General features: G+C 38.1%; 1 protein-coding gene across 5 annotated transcripts; it reads left to right on the forward strand.

Moving 5' to 3' along the window:
- Positions 1 to 1250: 1250 nt before the first annotated feature.
- SMIM8 (small integral membrane protein 8) lies at positions 1251 to 18225 on the forward strand. Of its 5 annotated transcripts, none has more exons than XM_044674118.1 (3): positions 1251 to 1399; positions 14201 to 14358; positions 17734 to 18225. In XM_044674118.1, the coding sequence occupies exons 2-3, from the start codon at positions 14224 to 14226 to the stop codon at positions 17890 to 17892; spliced, it is 294 nt and encodes a 97-aa protein (XP_044530053.1). In that variant the 5' UTR covers positions 1251 to 1399; positions 14201 to 14223; the 3' UTR covers positions 17893 to 18225. The 5 variants fall into 5 exon arrangements, with proteins under 5 accessions (XP_044530053.1, XP_044530051.1, XP_044530054.1 ...); XM_044674116.1 differs by having other exon boundaries at positions 1251 to 1350; XM_044674119.1 differs by having other exon boundaries at positions 1345 to 1407.
- Positions 18226 to 18819: the final 594 nt, after the last annotated feature.

An 18819-nucleotide genomic window follows, 5' to 3' on the forward strand; every position in this document is an offset into this window, starting at 1 on the left:
AGGGGGCAGCTGGGTAGCTCAGTGGATTGAGAGCCAGGCCTAGAGACGGGAGGTCCTAGGTTCAAATCCGGCCTCAGCCACTTCCCAGCTGTGTGACCCTGGGCAAGTCACTTGACCCCCATTGCCTACCCTTACCAATCTTCCACCTATAAAGTCAATACACAGAAGTTAAGGGTTTAAAATAAAAAAAAAAAAAAATTAAAAAAAAATATTATTCTGAGAAGGGGTTCTGTAGACTTCACCAGGCTGTCAAAAGGGTCCACGACACAAAAGAAGTAAAAAATCTCTGATCTAAGCCAACCTCTCATTTTACGGTTAAGGAAACTCCGGTGTAGGGAGGTTGATTGATTCAAGGGTTAGTAAAACCTTAGGGGCCATATTCGCAGTCCAGCTTCTCCAGAGCTAGTGCTCTTCCCATTCAGGGTCTAAGCACATATAACATATTCTGTCAAACTCGTTTGCATCCCTCAAAGCGTAATATATTACATAAAATAAATACATGCATTAATAAATGTAAAAAATGCAATATGATATAAGCAAAACTCTAATCCACAAGTCCAACACCACATTCTCGGTAATATACGTTTTTCATCAGAGGAGCAAAAACTTTGCAGTCTGATTTTACATCATTCCTTTTCATTTCCTCAAAGTTCCATTTAAGATATGCCACCGAATTTCCTCATATTTGGATCACGCTTCTTAAGAGTCTCTTGCTTCCTCCCTCAAGGTGACTTCTTCCTCATTTTCCTAATTCTTCCTTGTTATTTTGCATTTATTTATGTGCCGCTTATTTACCCTCTCCCAGCCAACCTTGCCCACAGAACATAAACTCCTGGAGGGTAGTGGCTACCTTTTTTCGTCTTTTTAGCCTAGCTCCCAAGCCTAGCACGGTACCTGACACTTTTTTTTATTATTGAAAATTTAATTTTTATCTTAATTTTATTTTTTATATATAAAATATAATTATCTTAATTTATTTTTAAAATTTTTGATTTGGACCAGTGATTTAATTGGTATAGGGGAACTCCTGAGGAGGCAATTACTAGAGACTCAGTCAGCGAGGGCATGAAGGAAGCTACAGGTGGCGCCCTCTACCCTCCTGATTCAGATGGGGCCCACCCTGCGGCCCTGCCCCGCCCCGCCCCGCCCCGCACCTCCCCGCCCCGCCCCGCCCCGCTCCGCCCCGCCCTGCCCCACGCCCAAATCACTGCGGCCTCCCTGACGGCAGGGGTCGCTGGCGGTGGCTACGCTACGGGCTGAAGGAGATCGCGGCGCTCCTTTCTCTTTCTCGGCGGCAACGGCAGGAGCCTGGAAGGACCGGAACCTGAGAAGCGCAGGCCCAGGCAGAAGGTGAGCGACGCAGCCAGAGGACGGTGGTGCCAGCGAGGACACCCTTCGGGTATGAGGGTCAGTCGGCCTGGCCGGGACTGGGGCTCGGTAGCGCCCCCATGTTCACCCCAAGGCCTGCAAATGCCGAGGCCCCGCACCCAGCTCCTCCCTCCTTCCCTTCCCACTCTCTTCCTCCTCCGCCCCCTTCTCTAGTCTCCTTTTCTTCCTCCTTATCTTTCTCTCCTTCCTTTACCTTTTCCCCTCCTCTTCCTCCTCCTTCTTCCTTTCTTTCCTTCTACCCCTTTCCTTCTCTTTACTCCCTTCTCCTCTATTCCTCCTCCTTCCTCCCTTCTTTTTTCCCCTCCCTTTCGCTTTCTCTCTCCTTTAATTTCTTCTTTCCTCCTCCTTTCTTTCTCTTCCTCCTATCCTCCTTTCCTCCTCCCTTCCAGTCCCACTCCCCTCCCATGATTCAGGTTCTTCCACCCCGCTTCCACTCTCCTCTCTCTTATCATCCTCTTCCTTCCACACTTCCTTCTCTTCTCTGTACCCCCCTTCCCCTGCTCCTCATCTTTCTCCATTTTCTATTCTCTCTCGTCCTTCCTCCACATTGCTTCCCTGCCTCTCTTCTCTTTTCTATTCTTTCTATTCCTGTCATCGTGTCCCTCTTCTTTCTTCTACTCTCCTCCCTCCATTAACCTCTTCCTCTACCACCTTCTTCCATTCACTTTCCTCTGTCTTCTTGTTCCTCTTCTTTCTTACATATACCCCTCCTTTCCACCATCTTCCTCCTGTCTTTCCCCCTCCTTCTTAACTCCCTTGTCCCCTCCAAAAATCCTCCTTCAATTTTTCATTTGTCTCCTCCTTCCTCCAGTCTCTCTTTCTTCTCTTTTCCTTTTGCTCTTCTCCCTCTATCATCTTCCCTTTTCCTTTCTCCTGTTTCCCCCCTTATATTCTTCTTCTTTATTCTCTTCCTCCAATTCTTGGGCCTCTGGTTTCCTCTTCCTCGTTTCTTTCATCCTTCTCTACTCTCCTTCCACTTTCTTCAATCACCCTTTTTTTTCCTCCTGTGCCCTCCTCCTTCCACTATCCTCTCTCTGTCTTCCTTCTGCCTCCTGGGTCATAGCCATTCTGCACAGCTACAGCATTTTTGTTTCCATGTTCCCCAAATGGATGATCCTTAAGGTCTCTAGCTCTACTGTATTACTAACACATAAACACACACATCTTAGGCACCTTCCTTACCTTTAACTAATTCAGCCCCCTTTTCCCTCTCCTTATATCTGATGTCACATATTACCCTTGGACATCAAATTTTCACTTTTCTAAACCTCCCTAATCTGTAAGGATACCTTTTCCCTTCACATCCCAGATACTAGGAATAATGCCTGACTCACTCACCCTGGCGCTCTCACATTGGAAATGCCCTGAAAGGCTCAGAAAAATATTCAACCTACTGCTAAAGGCTTGCCTACTAGCAGTGCACAACATAATGGAGTATGTCCATCTGTTTACTAACCCCATAACTACTCTTAGCTATATGAGAGATTTTGGAGTCTAGATGTATCAGTCTTCCCCTCTTAAGTGAGGACAGTCTTGAAAACGTATCACAAAAGATGTGATTTGTGTAATTTTGTAGCATTAAAGTCCAGAAGCTGTATTTTTCCATGCCACATTAATGTATGATTCTTTTCCTGTTGGATGCTTCCTTCCATTAAGAATTGACTCTTATAATGTCAGCCCAATAATAAACTTTACTAATGGTTGTCTCAGAATCCCTGCACATTGTAAAATGGAATATTGAAGATAAATTGAAGGTATTAATCTTCTGTCAGCAGGTTTCCTATAACAGTGATTGTTATTCATAAATCATTTCAAAATGAGTATTATCATTTCTTCAGATATAGTAAGGTAAATAAAAAGAAGATAGTTTTCTTTTAATATTAAAAAAATTATGTATCATCTAAAAAGGATTGGATGTTTTGAAAATTTCAATTGGGGACACGAACTGTGGAAAGAACACAGAAATTAGATTTTGAATCACAGTTCTGCAAAATAGTCTTTGTGACTTTGAGGAAAATAACTTAGTTTCTCTGAGCCTTCATTTATAAAATGAGGAGGTTGAACTAGATGACTTCTAAGGTGTCTTGCCTCTCTAGTGACCTTTAAGACCAGGCCCCTTCCAGCTTTAGATTTGTGATTGGTTCTGTGATACTTTTCTGGCCCTATGATTTGATCTTATAGGGAACTCCAGGTGAAAAAATTGCTTCCACCTATGCAATTATGCTACAGTCTCTTAATTTATGGTCTAAGAGAGTTGCCTCTGGGTACCTTAAAGCTTAAGTGACTTGTCTAGGGTTCTATAGCTAGTATATGTCAGAAGTATGATTTGAATCATGTCTTCTTGACCCTGGGGTCCACCCTGTATTCTGCTTTAGCACTCTTGAACTTTAAACAGCTCATAAACATATGAGCTAATAATTATTATCTTCTAAGGTGTTTTTTTAAATTCTAGACTTTCAATTATTTTTATTAAATTATAAAGTTGCTGTGGCAAAGTAAGAAAGGGAGACTAAAATTACAAAAGATTGCATCTTTATTGAAATTTAATTGCCATTATTTTTACCTCCATATTGATCTGATACTTATATATAGAATATATTTTCTCAAAAAATGCTACCTAGACTTTCACTATATTGACCTACTTTTCCTATATATCTTTACACTTCTGCCAATTTTATGTCAAAATGAATTTTTAATGCCATCAGCCAAATATTCAGAGTCAACATTAACTTTAATATGACATTGTAGTGTGGTTCTATAAGGAGAGGGGAGATCTTAAGCCTTGAAAACAAAGTTCCAAATGCAACCAGTTCCAGTTTATTTACAGGTGTATTATCTGAGACCCTTGGTGTTTCTTCATATTCCTTTACTGGCTTTTTTTGTTGTTCCATTAGAGGGCAGATGATATGAAAAGGGGAAACAAAAAACAAAAAAAAAATATGCAGGAGTGGGAAATATTTTTTTTTTCAGTAGAATCCTAAGGGACCCAGAGAAAAGCTGTCAATAAATGGCCACAAAAAGTAAAATGCAATTTAGTGGGGGTTTTTTTGTTTTGTTTATTTGTTTTTTTGTTTTTTTTAACCCTTGTACTTTGGTGTATTGTCTCATAGGTGGAAGATTGGTAAGGGTGGGCAATGGGGGTCAAGTGACTTGCCCAGGGTCACACAGCTGGGAAGTGGCTGAGGCTGGGTTTGAACCTAGGACCTCCTGTCTCTAGGCCTGGCTCTCACTCCACTGAGCTACCCAGCTGCCCTGTTTATTTGTTTTTATAAAACCCTTACCCTCTGTCTTGGAGTCATTACTGTGTATTGGCTCCAAGGCAGAAGAGTGGTAAGGGTAGGCAATGGGGGTCAAGTGACTTGCCCAGTGTCACATGGCTGGGAAGTGTTTGTGGCCAGATTTGAACCTAGGACCTCCCATCTCTACGCCTGGCTCTCAATCCACTGAGCTACCCAACTGCCCCCATTAGTGTTTTTTTTTTTTAAAGAACATATAAATTATGTATTTCACTTACCAGCTTTTAAAATTAGGAAAAGAGAATTTCTAGCTCCATTCATTAAATACTTCAGGACTTCAGAACAACCTGAAATTCTTTGGTTTTTATGCTTCTTCCATCTACACAGATAGCAGGTCTGTCACATCTTAAAAGATAGTCTTCATAATTTTCAGTGCCCCCAAATCTTCACACCTTAACCAGTCTTCTGCTGATATGCCATGCCCTCTGTCTGTTTCTAGATTTGTAGAATTCTTGTCAGAGCCTGTGCTCTATTACTGTAGATTGCTATTCAGAACCCAGGATGGTCTTCACACCATGCCAAGGCACTAGAAGAGGATTTTACAAAAAGAAGTCATTTTACACATATATCAATATTATTGTCAGTTAAAGGAGTAGGAGAAGAAGAAAATGGCAACAAAAGAGAAGAGAGAAGGAAATGGTAAAAGTTGAGAAGGATCTGAAGTAAGTCAATCGGATAAATTGCTTATAAAATTCACATCTTAATTACTTGAATGTGAGTAAGTTTCACAGTGAAATAATACTTGCCAGTAGTCCTTGAAATTCTTGTTCTCTCCTTAGCTATTTAGAAAGGTCTTAAATACTTAAAGAAAAAAATCTGCTTTTTAGTTTTTTGTGGAATTTTGAAAACCTTGAGACAGTGTGTAGACAAAAAAAAAGAAAAAAAAGGCCTGGTACTCCTGGCTTGGCTCTGTCTCTGACTCAGAGCAAGTCATTTCAATGAACTGTCTCTCCTCACCTCATACTAGATGGTCTCTAAGGAGTCTTCTGGGACTGATTAAAGTTTTAGAAATGTACTCCACATCCTAAGGATATATATGATTGCTCTTACTCAAAAGCTGTCTTACTACCTTTGAAAGATCAGAGCTACCTCTTTTTTTTTTTTAACCCTTATCTTCTTAGTATGAAATCTAAGACAAAAGAGCAACAAGGACTAGGCAATGGAGAGTTAAGTGACTTGCCCAGGGTCATATGCCTAAGAAGTATCTGAGGTCACATTTGAACCTAGGTCCTCCCAACTCCAGACCTATCACTGTATTCAGAACTAGCTTTTCTATGATGCCCAGAGGCTATATTTGGTAATAATATTTGTTCTGAGGCCCTTTCCCGATTCCTACCACTCATTATATATATAGAAGTATATGTTTGTATGTATATATTAAGGCTCCAAGAGGCATATACACAGTAGAAACCAAATAAGTTGTTAATAAGTGAATTTCTTAAAAAAAGCAATGTTTTTGCTTTTGGCATTTCTTCACTATAAAAGTGCCCACCCTTCATCATCAGTCAAGCATTTATTAAGCATCTACTTTGGGCCAGGCACTATTCTAGGTACTGAGGGGTATAAGTACAAAGAATGAAACAGTCTTTAGTCTGAAGGCCATTTACATTCAATGGGAGAGTTAACAAGTGAATACGTAGGTGTGGCAAAATGACTAGAAACATTTCATCCATCTGATGGTGTTTGAACCAGATTGTAAAAGAAGAGAGATTCTATGATGAGCTGAGGAAGAATTACATTGAAATCATGTCAGATAGCCATTGCAAGAGTATAGAACAGTGATGGCGAAACTTTTAGAGACCACACCATGCTGTGTCCCCAACCCTGACCAAGTGCCCCCCTTCCTTACCCCACTCAGGGGAGGGAGTAAGTGCCAAGGGGTGGAGTGGGGGAAGGAAACAGCTCCACCAAAGTCCCTCTGCCTTTTTAGTAACTGTCTCTGGGGGTGACAGTGTGCGTGCCCACAGAGAGGTCCCTGCGTGCCATCTTTGGCATGTGTGCTGTTGGTTTACCACCATGAGTGTAGAGTGCTGTGTATGTGAAACAAAAGTGAATGCTTGTTGAATCATAATGGGTGGAAAGTGGAATAATGTTTGGCAGAGCTAGAAAGGTAAGATAGGGCCAGATTGTGAAGGATTTTAAACAACAAATAGGGAGGAGTTCATATTTTATTGAAGAGGCAGAGAGTGGGATGGTTACACAGACTTGTGTTTGAGGAACTTCACCTTGTTATCTATCTGGATGCCTGAGAGGGGAGAGACTTGAAGAAGGGAAAGAAATTTGGAGACAGTTGTAATTGTCTAGTAGTGGGTCATTGGGTTTCAAAATAATTAGAATCAGCAGAGATCAGAAAGGGGCAGCTAGATGGCACAGTGGCTAGAGTGCTAGGCATGAAATAAGTTTGTCTGACTTTAGACACTTACTACTTCTGTGACCCTGGTTAAGGCACTTAACCTGTTTGCCTCAGTTTCCCCAATTGTAAAATGAGCTGGAGAAGGAAATGACAAATCACTCCACTATCTCTTTTAAGAAAACCCCAAATGGGGTCACAAAAAAACATGACTGAAACAACTGAACAAGAGTTGAGAAATGCCCTTTGTGACATCTGGTGCTTATACATGGGATATTTTAGTATTTGAAGAAACTTTAATTTTGTCAGGGTGGGTACTTCTCCATTTACCTTTGTAGACAAATTATATCCCTTCTAACTTGGCAGACCTCTTCACACAGAAGGTGCTTAATAAATTATTATTGCTTGCTTGATTAATCTTAAAAGTGTTCCCATGGCCTAAAAATGATGTAATGTAAAATGTATGTGTGTAAAAAGGTAGCACCCAAGAATCAGCCTTGTTAAACAAAGGTAGTCTTTAGAAACAGGCCAGTCATCAGATGACAAGACGTGGTCCATCTCTGAGCATTTATTTGGAGCATCCTCTTGTGGTACAACGTATCAGAGCTTGTACTTGTACTGGTAGAGGCTTTGAGAATATAATCACTCCCTGGATGCCACAATGAGATATAGAGATAGGATTTTAATGAACATTAAAAATTTTTTTTGCTTTGGGGCTTTCCCCACCAATTCAAATCTACTTGTCAAACAAAGTCCAATATTTTAAAGTTGATTTGAATGTGTAAAATTTTAATAGAATAGTTTTTTAAAATCTTTTATCACTTAGATTACTTTTTGATTTTTTCAATCTAAATATTTTAAGAAAAGTAGGTAAAGATTCTTTGATATCTTCTGACTGTTACAGTAGCTTGTTATCCTTTAGGGATAACTGTCAACATTTTCAATGAAGTTGACAAAAGTAGGAGAGGAAGCAATTAATTGGATTTCATTGTTCTGGAGAAAGGCAAAATTAGATGGAGAAATTTAGTGTTCTGTTATCAAATAATATAGACCATTGACTCCAAATTAAATCTCTCAAAATATGTCACACCAAGAATAGTAACCATTTATTAATATTAGCTGGCTTGTTTCCTAATCTCATTTGTGCCCAAACCTCAACATTATTTGAGAATTTGTAACATAAAAGAGTCTAGCACAAAGGCTTAAGTTCCAGATGTGTTATGTAATAAGTAGATAATGTGGTTGATAATAGGGGGAGCTGGTGGTACAAGTGTGTCACCTGGGCCTGAGAGCCAATAACTTCAGTAGCAGGTGATTTGAGACTGTCAGGGATATGTAGCCTGAGCTGTGATGCCTAGTCGGACTCCTTGCTCCCTATAGGCTCCTTTAAGGTGGAGAGTGAGGGGCCTCTCTCTGCTAGAGTGAAAGCAGAACTCAACAGGAAGTGAAGCTCACACACTTCCTGAATAAAATGGATGCTTGCCCAGTACTTCCTTTAGAGTCAAGTGGTTGCTATTCTCCCCTCTCCTCAGCCCTTAGTCCAAGATGATGTTATAACTACAAGAAGTTCGCAGTTTCAGGCTAAGGGTTTATTTTAACACGGAAGGGAAAACTGAGATTAGAGGGTTTAGGGCTCTTGAGGGGCTGTTGCTACGGGCTACTGGCAAGTGTTGGCTATACACCTAGAAGGTAAGGCCAGGCTGAGGGAACTAGCCCTCAGCCAGAGATAGTTTAACACTGCACTGATGTTGTTTGGTCCACCAGCTGGATAGATGTAGTTGATGAATTGGTTTGGAGGTGTCCCTGTTGCTAGGCTGCCCTAATCTAAATCCTGCCCACCATCCACAACCCAACCTCCCTTCAACCTCCCCGGGTCCCCAAGGGGAAGTCAGGGGTAGCTGGGTGTCTGGGTGAGGTCAAGGAAATCAGAACCCCCAGATTGGTTCTGAAGGGGTTTTTATAGTCCTAGCTTAAACTGTCAGCTCCTGGGACTAGCACCTGTCAGGGCAGAGTTCCATTCTCCTAACCGACAGGATTGCCTAGGGTAATTTTGCAAATGCAAGAGATCTTGCATAAATCCAGCAGTACAATTATAAGTAATACTTCTAAGAAAAAGAGAAATTTCAGATAGATGCCAATTTCAAAAAGTGACAAATATAACCAAAATCTTTGCAAGAAAACTGAAAAACATCCACCTTTGATAATTACTAGCATTATAGTAATTTTGATAAATGTTATACATGCATATTATCCAAGTCCAGGCTATTCTTGAATAGAACTATAGCTTTAAAACAAGATCTTTTTGAGAGGAAAAATATATAAGGTGACATTAAATATGAATACAAAAAATTACCCTATTAAAACAAAACACTAATTTCTTTGAGAGAAATTTTGAGAAACAAATTCATTTATTCAACTAACTTTAGTTCCTATGGTGTGCTAGGTTCAGGTATTCCAGTTTTTAAAGTAAAAAAGTCCCTGCCCTCAGCAAGTTTACTTTCTGCATAAATACATGTCACAGAGAAATGTTGAAATTGAGAATAGCAAGCAAATATGAGAAGCTTGCCTTTGGGGAACTGAGAAGGAAAATATATACAGACCACTCTTACTTTCTTCCTCTTCAGCTTTCCCATCCACTCTTCAGGCAGTTGCAGCAATCCATCACCTTTTCCTGATTTAATCTCCCAACTCCCTAGCATGTTTTAATTCTTAATGTTGCATTTTAGAAAGCAAATCCTTCAAAAGTACAGTCTAAGCTGAGGAAAAAGTGTAATATCTTTGGAGATGGCAACTCTGGCAGATCAATTTCCACCATCCACCATTACAGGTCCTTTTAAGGAAATTGATAGATTTTGGCCTTTCTTTAAAAGACAGATCTTTAAAAGATAGATTTTGTCAAAAGACTGGGGCAGGGATGCAGACAGTTGTTTGAGAAGTAGACCAGAAAGAGATCTACCTCCCATACTTTGCAGCACAGGTAGCAAGGGCATTTGGAATAGACTTCTGAAACTGGGAAATTGTTCCTTCTTCTGCAAGGGAAACTCTGAAACCTAAGCTCTGTCCTTGAAACAGGAGTATGATTTTAGGTACCTTCAGAACTGCCCTTTATTTTATGCCCCTTATAACAACCAGATTCTGGAGGAAATCAAAACCTTTGTTTGAATCAGCTTGTAGTTCCTCTTAAGAATAAAATCCCAACCAAGTAGTAGGATGATAAGATTTTGAGCTGGACTTTTGAGATCATCTGATTTCACTTATCAAGGTTCAAAGTTAAAGTGTTCCAATAATTTATCACAGTGAATTTTTCTAGGGTTGAATTAATCCTTATTGACTGAATTTCCATTAAAATACATCAATAATAATAATAATATTATATAATAGCTAGCATTTATATAGTGATTTGGGATTTGCAAAGTGCTTTACATATCTTAACTCAGGATAAGTTTCTGTTTTGCAATTTTAATGAGAAAAATGAATATAATCACTTGTTATATAAACACAATAAGAAGTTATTATTTTATTAATTAACTAATTATAATTACTATTTTACTAATTTATATATTTGAGTTGTTGTAAACATGCCCAATTCAATTTGTGGTCATGAATGCTTCCTCTTTTCTTTCTTTTTTTTTTTTTAATTTTTATTTTTAGAAGATTTTCCCAACGTTACATGATTCATGTTTTTACTCTTCCCTCCACCCCATCCCCAACCCCCTGCTAGCCAACGCACATTTCCACTGGTTTTTACATGTGTCATCGATCAAGACCTATTTCTATATTGTTGATAGTTGCACTGGGGTGGTTGTTTAGAGTCTACATCCCAAATTATATCTGCAACAACCCATGTGTTCAAGCAGTTTTTCTTCTGTGTTTCTACTGCCATAGTTTTTCCTCTGAATGTGGATAGTGTTCTTTTTCATAGGTCCCTCAGAATTGTCCGGGATCATTGCATTGCTGCTAGTACAGGAGTCCATTACATTCGATTTTACCACAGTGTATCAGTCTCTGTGTACAATGTTCTCCTGGTTCTGCTCCTTTCACTCTGCATCAATTCCTGAAGGTCATTCCAGTTCACATGGAATTCCTCCAGTTTATTATTCCTTTGAGCACATTAGTATTCCATCACTAGCAGATACCACAGTTTGTTCAGCCATTCCCCAATTGAAGGGCATACCCTCATTTTCCAGTTTTTTGCTAACACAAAGAACATGACTATAAATATTTTTGTACAAGTCTTTTTCCTTATGATTTCTTTGATGCGCCCTCTTTCTTGAGGGACTGAATGTCCTGCCTTCTAGTCTTAGATCTTCCAATTAACTTGTATTGTGACCATGTTCAAATTATGTCTCCTCATTGAGCTTCTTGTTTCCTTATCTATAAAAGGATAGGCTTAGACTAGATGATCTCTAAGATTCTCTCCTATTCCTACCATTCTAAGTTTCTTCTTGTTAACTATAAAATTGCTTTCAGCTGAATGATTACTTCATACCGAATTTTCTCTTTCCCACATTCACAGTCTAACTATTAGCACAAGGAGAAACATGACTGTGGTACGTGGCTTCTAGGTACACAGTGTTGGCTGACACTGTCATTTAAATCACAAAGTATACTTACATAATCCATCCATCGTGCTGCCATGGCTAAGGAAGGAAAGATGAAATTCTGACACTTTTCATTGGAAGAGAAAATGAAAGTGGTAGAAGCAGTAGACACTGACCAAAAGAAGGGAGATATATAGCAAAGGAATTTGGTATCATTCCATCTACTTTGTCCACTTTTTTGAAGGATCGAGCCAAAATTGAAGAGAAAGTGAAGAAAGGGATACTGGGATCCAAACGAAAGAGAATGAGAGGTGTAATTTATGATGACATTGACTCCGCAGTGCTTGCATGGTATCAAGATGTCTGAGCAAGGAATAACCCCATCAGTGGCCCACTTGTTCAGCAGAAGGCCCTGGACTTTGCCAGCCCTCTTGGTCATGATGAATTTCAAGCAAGTGTAGCTGACTGAACAGATTTCATGCACAATATGGAATTGTATCAAAAGTAGTCTGTAATGAAGAGAATACCACGCCTGTGAAAAAGATTAGTGATTTATGTCCAGGAGAAATTAAAAAGCTAATTGCTAACTACAGCTTTGATGATGTTTTTAATGCTGATGAAACAAGTATGTTTTATCAGTTGTTGCCTCATCACACTCTCATCCAAAGGTAATATTTGTAAAGGAGGCAAATGAAGATTGACAGCTCTATTCTGTTGCAATGCTTCAGGGACTGAAAAGATGAGACCTTTCGTCATTGGCAAGTCAGCTAAGCCACATTGTTTTAGGAATGTCCATTTGCTCCTATGTGATTACCAAGCTCAAATTATGCATACTAAAATGATTCAGGATTTATTTAAAAGATGTGTGGATGTGAGGATGAAAGGAGCAAAATGCAATATTCTCATGTTAACTGACAATTGCTCTGCCCGCCAAACAATTCCACACTTAGAACATGTCTAAATTGAATTTCTACCAATGAACTGCAATTCAATAAACTGCCTTGCAACCTTTGGATCGGGGCATAATATGCACAGTGAAAGCTCACTACAGAAGCCAACTAATGAAACAACTTTTTCTCAATCTGAATGACTAAGAGAAAAATGAAAAAATTAATATGAAACAAGCCATTGACATGATTGCTAAAGTCTGGCGGTCTGTAGAGCCTTTTACAGTAGTGAAATCCTGGCAGAAAACTAGTATGATCCCAATGGAATCACCTGATGTGGACTTGGAAGAAGATCCCAAGCCAAATGTAGTATTTGAAAAAATATGGCATTCGTTAGCCACTGCCACTCATGTCCCAGACCAGTTTGATTTTGAAGATTTTGTTGCTGCAGATAATAATCTAATTGTTTCTCAAGAGACAGAGGACAGAGAAATTATTGAAAGTGTGCTTACTGATGTTAAAATGGAACCCCAAAGTGAAGATGAACATGAAGAAATGGATGCCCAACCATCTGTGACTCAGAAGCCATAGCAAGTATGGAAAGCCTAAGATGTTATCTTTTTACTCGAACAGACATTCCTGATGAAGTATTCGCACAATTAAGTGACATCAAAAAATATTTAGTGACCAGTGTAACTAACACAAGCTAGTTAAAAAAATGTGGATGGATTTGCTCTCTATTTAATAAAGTAGGGAATTGTTGTCTGTGGAGTCTGTGAAAACAGAAGACCTGATTAATAAAGAGTGTTTGTTGTGATCAGACTTAATAAGAAATTTTTCAGAATGAAAGTATGACTCTTTAAGTCTTAATTTCATAAATTTTTCTGTACAACATAATGAAATTTCAGCTTAAAAAAACCACTCCTAGAAGTTTTCAGTGCATGTAAAGAGTTATAGCTTTTTTGGTCACTAGATGGCAGGAATGGTAAGTCAGCCTTGGCCTAATAATACCCAAAGGGAAAACAAAGCTTTCCAAAAGTGGACAATGTTGTTAAAAGAAGCAAGACACTGAGATGTAGGCACCCAGTGTAAAGGTGAGAGAAACTTGAAAGACATGCAGGAACAGAGAATGAGAGGAAACTTGGAAATGAAGAAAGACTAGGAGGAACCTAGTGGTTAAATTGGATGGAAAAATAGATCATGCCCATGTAGCACAATGGAGTAGATTGGGGAGAAAGGAGAAGCAACTAACATGAGCCCTGCAAAGAGGAAAGCACAGTGGGTTCTGTGAGGGACTAGTGAGCCTGAGAGTAAATATTAAAAGAAATATTCTTTTTGCTCAGGGAATGTGGGTATGGGAATGGGTGTGAGAAACTTGAAAGATGAATGGAAGAAGATGGATGGCACTTAATACATTGACTTTCATATACTTTTAGCATTCCTAAGGTATAACAAGATTAAATGTGACTTAAGTTATTGGGCCTTGGCTTTATAACAGTGTGGAGTTAATTCTCCAGACATCTGTTGTTTCTGGAGAATAATGAAATAATTAAAACCTGATTTAAAAAATATAGCATCATATACTATATATATAGCGTGTGAGTTAAGAATAATTGAAACTAAGAATATGCCAGAATAGACAATTAAAAGTAAAAGCCTTTGTAATAAAATGATTTCAAAGGACAGTTAAACAAGGAAACAGTTATGAAGAAAAAATGTCTTTTATTTTGTCTTTAGGTAATAAATCATCTTTAATCAAGATGTCTTCAGCACCTGAGCCCCCAACCTTTAAAAATGAACCACTCAAAGAGAAAGACTCTCGAATCCCAGGGCTCAGGGGGACCCGCACAACCACCTTATTTCGAGCTGTGAATCCAGAGCTTTTCATTAAACCTGTAAGAAGTATATACAAAAGCAATTAAGAGTATATATTTTTATTCTAACATAACCTTGGGAAATAGAAAGGCATTGCGTTTCCCCATGCCATTTGATTTTTCATTGGGATTTGATGTTGGTTAAGACTTTGGGAATGTGAATAATAGGTTCCAATGAAAGAAAATTCTTTAATTTTCATTATTTATGTGAAGTAAATATGTTTACAACTCTTGGGGATCATAATAGAAAATGATGTTTAATTCATAAATTAAAAAAAACAAATAAAATGGTTTTCCCTGTCATTTCTATCATTTAAAAATTGTTGTGACTTAGAACTTTGGAATGAGAGGGGAAAGAGACAATTTGTGAATCCTTTCAGTCCATGATGATATCCTTCACTAATAATTTTCTCATGTTGTAAATAATAACCTAATAATGCCTCCTGAAGTTCCCAAGTTAATACTAGCAAGAAGAGTGTTCACCAAATAAGATCTCATCCCTTAGGAAAAATTGTCCTTACTTTGTCCAACTTATATTACTTAATATACCTATGTAGATTTAAAAGTAACTTAGGTTATTGCATTTTTTTTTTCTACTTTCCACTCTTTTCCTGGAGCTCAAGCTTGCTTTGGTGATCATAAGATTCTATTTGTTTTGGTGATCATGAGATCCTGAGATCAGAGGACAGAACAAGTCCATCAGGAAAGAAGTTAATAAGATTTCAGGTTAACATAAGGAAAAGTTTTTAGTAATAAGAGCAGTACAAAAAAAAAATGGAATAGATTGCTTTGGTGAGCACCAAGTCTCCTGTTACTAGGAATCTTCAAGTGGGGGGTGCTGGATGACCATATGTCATGAATAGGTAGAAGACATTCCTACTTTAGGTTGGACTAGAAGATCTATGAAATCATTTCCAACTCTACTATTCTGTGATTCTTAAAACATTCTCATGCCTCAATTTTAGCTCACATTTATATTATTTTTTAAAAAGTAATTGCTAGCATTTATATAATTTATATTTGTCAGAAAGCTTTATATATGTCAGCTTATTTGATGATCACCACTTTGTTAGGTAGGTGCTATTATTATGCTCACTTTAAAGATAATCAAACTAAGGCTAAGAGATTAAATGACTAAGTATCTGAGGTATGATTTGAACTCAGACCTTCCTCATTCCAACTATATAGAAATGCGAAGTTTATTAACTTTATAAACTTCTTGACTATATGATGAAAAGTAGATAATTCCAATATTATCATGATTTTTCTGATTAGGAAATAGAAGTTCAGAAAGAAGAGTTAACTGACTGCCCCATAGTCATATAGCTAGTAAACATTTAGGTTGTTCTAAATCCAAGTTCAGAACACAATGACTTAAAAAAAAAAAGCAGCTGATTTGATGAAAGTTATCTATTTTAAAATAGAAATTTAAATCTTGTGTTGCTCTAGTAAAAATAACCATTCTTCAAAGTATTGAACTCTGGTTAGTATTTTGGTTTTTCAGTCTCCAATATAAAATACTTGGAAGTCAATTAGGTCAAACCGTACAGTCTAGTCCCAAAGTGTAGGTAGTGCATAAGATCATATGTGGGAAATGCTTTTAGAAAATCAAGAATAACAAACTTAGATTCTTGAGAGCTTATTGTTTGCCTTTTAATGTCTGTTTCAAACATTTTAGGGAAAATGTTTCTTTTTCATTCTTTTAATGAAATTTGAAGTTTTAAATTCATCATGTGGCAAATGTAGGAATATAGGTAGATTAATGGACTAGATACCTGAGTCCCTTCAATTTATCCATTACCTCTTAAGAATGCTAAATGCACTGATGTAATAGGAGGGTTTTTTGCCCAATATAAAAATGCTAAAGGGGTTCAAGGCCTGAGAGTCCATAATAAAATATACAGGCTAAGAAGTAGCTTTGGAGTCTTGGGCAACATTCTGGTCTCTAGAACTTGTAAGATCCTAAGATCCATTGTTACACCTCTCAATACTTCCATTATTTCCTCAGCTGTAAAATGAAGTTACCCCCAATAATTTAATATTTGAAATTCAACAGATATCTGTGAAGTATATGCTATGTGTATGGCGCTATATTCAGTGCTAAATATTGTGAGGATTCTTTAGTTGTAGACGAAGGAGTCTAAAGATAAAAAACTTAAGTTAAAAAATCTCTCTCCCTCATCTCACATTAATAACTTTCACTTTATAGTTATTTTTTTTTAAACCCTTACCTTCTGCCTTAGAAATTGGTTCTAAGGCAGAAGGTAAGGGTTTAAAAAAATACTACATATTGGTTCTAAGGCAGAAGAGCAGTAAGGGCTTGGCAATAAGAGTTAAGTGACTTGCCCAGGGTCACACAGCTAGGAATTGTTTGAGGTCAGATTTGAACCTGGGACCTCCCATCTCTGGGCCTGGCTCTCAATCCTCTGAGCCACCTTGCTGCCCCCTTTATAGTTATTTTTGCATCTGCCATATCTCCTCATTATACTGGAAGCTCCATGAGGGCAGAGAATGTTATTCAACTAGCTTAGAGGCTTCATTATTATAGCAAACTGCTAATGAGGAAGTTTTCTCTAGTACTACTGGAACCTGCTCTGCAATTTAAAATTTTAAAGAGTTGCCTAGGACTAATAAGAGATTTAAATGACTTGCCCAGGATCACACAGCTAATATATCTTAGAAGGAAAACTTGAACCTAGTCTTCCTCACTCTGAGCCCAGCTCTTTATCCACTACATTATACTGCCCTATACACAATAGATGCCTAACAACAACAAAAAAAAGACACTTTGCAAGGACAACCAATTCTCAATTTTTCTTATTAAAGGGGAAGAGATATACTGTGGGGACAGTCACATCCCCCAGACACTTAATGTAATCACAGCCCCTCAATTCCTCACCTCCACTCCCATTAAAACTGATGCATTTAAGTTCTTTCTCATAGAGTTTCAGAGCTAGAAAAGAACTGCAGGGATCCTGTAGTTCAATCCTCTTGTTTTACCTACGAGGAATCTATAAACAAACCCAGGGTGGCTTCCCATGGAGGGAGCTGAGGTCTTCTGATTCCAACTGTAGCATCTATTCCATGACATAAGTCTCTCATACTTCTCTCTGCCCAGTACTGTTGGTGGAGGCATTAACACGTAACAAAGCATCTAAGGAACAGGCAACAGAAGAGAGAAACAACTGCAAGGGTCCTGAGAAATCCCTAAATTGGATATCCACCTCTAGATAATCTTTGAAAAATTATCATTGCTAACATGATACAAAGATTGCTATAATGCTAAGTCTAAGCTTGATAATAATGACTGTGCATGCCAAGAGGAGTGGTACAAGATAGCTAAAGCACTCAAAATGAATATTCTTAATGAGGTTATTACTTTTTTTTCTTTGACAGAACAAACCTGTTATGGTTTTTGGAATGATAACACTTACACTTTGCGTGGCTTACATTGGTTACCTACATGCAACTCAAGAAAATAAAAAGGACCTCTATGAAGCTATTGACAGTGGGGGAGCCAGATATATGAGGAGAAAAACATCCAAATGGGATTAATAGTGCTGATTACTACAGATAGAGCTGTAGTAAGGACTCTGAGATCTTCAGATGAAAGATTATCTGTACCAGGTATCATGTTTATTATCTTGTATTTTATGTTCATGTGGAAAGAACATAACAGTTTGGCATCCAGATTTCTTCATTAAATTCTGTCTTTCATAGCTGCAGTCCCCTTTCCTTTACATATACACAAAAAGTTCAATATTTTCTTCCTAGCAAAGCCTCTTGCAAAGTTCTATAAGAATGCCAGTCATCTCCATTGAACTGTGTAATAAAAATAAAGGAAAAATGGTTGCCTTTGGTTGGTATTCTCAATAAATCATAAAGAGACTGCAACAAAAGCTGTTTGATTCTTTTTGCTCTGAACAAAGTAATTCATTTTTACTTAGCAAGAAGCATTAGTTAAAGAATTGGGGAAAATGTATGTAGGTGGAATTGAAGATGTGAAAAACTAAATTTCAAACCTTCTTTAAACTCACAAACCTGTTCAGGTAGGTGTGGATTCTTTTCCTACCCTTCATTTCAACTTATAGGTGTGTTAAAATCAGGTTTTTAAGATGTTGCAACAAGTAAAAGTGAGCCCAGAGCTCCTCCCTTGTAGCAAAACCAGCAGAGAGTACTCACTGAGTTTCCAACCAAAATACATTAGATAGTCAATTGGCATATTGGATAGAGCTCTGAAAGACACAAGTTTAACTCCAACTTCAGACATTTCCTAGCTACGTGGCCCTCAGCAAGTCACTTAGCCAATATCTTCCTCAGATTCCTCATCCATAGAGTGGGGATAATAATAGCCTGTATCTCCCAGGATTGTTGTAGGAATAAAATGAGATGTTTGTAAAAACCTTAGTAAACCTTAAAGTGCCATACAAATGTTACCTATTATATGTTATATCATTCCAATTTCACTTGCAGCAGTGAAAG

The sequence above is a fragment of the Gracilinanus agilis genome, chromosome 4, assembly GCF_016433145.1.
Source record: "Gracilinanus agilis isolate LMUSP501 chromosome 4, AgileGrace, whole genome shotgun sequence".
Taxonomy (NCBI): domain Eukaryota; kingdom Metazoa; phylum Chordata; class Mammalia; order Didelphimorphia; family Didelphidae; genus Gracilinanus; species Gracilinanus agilis.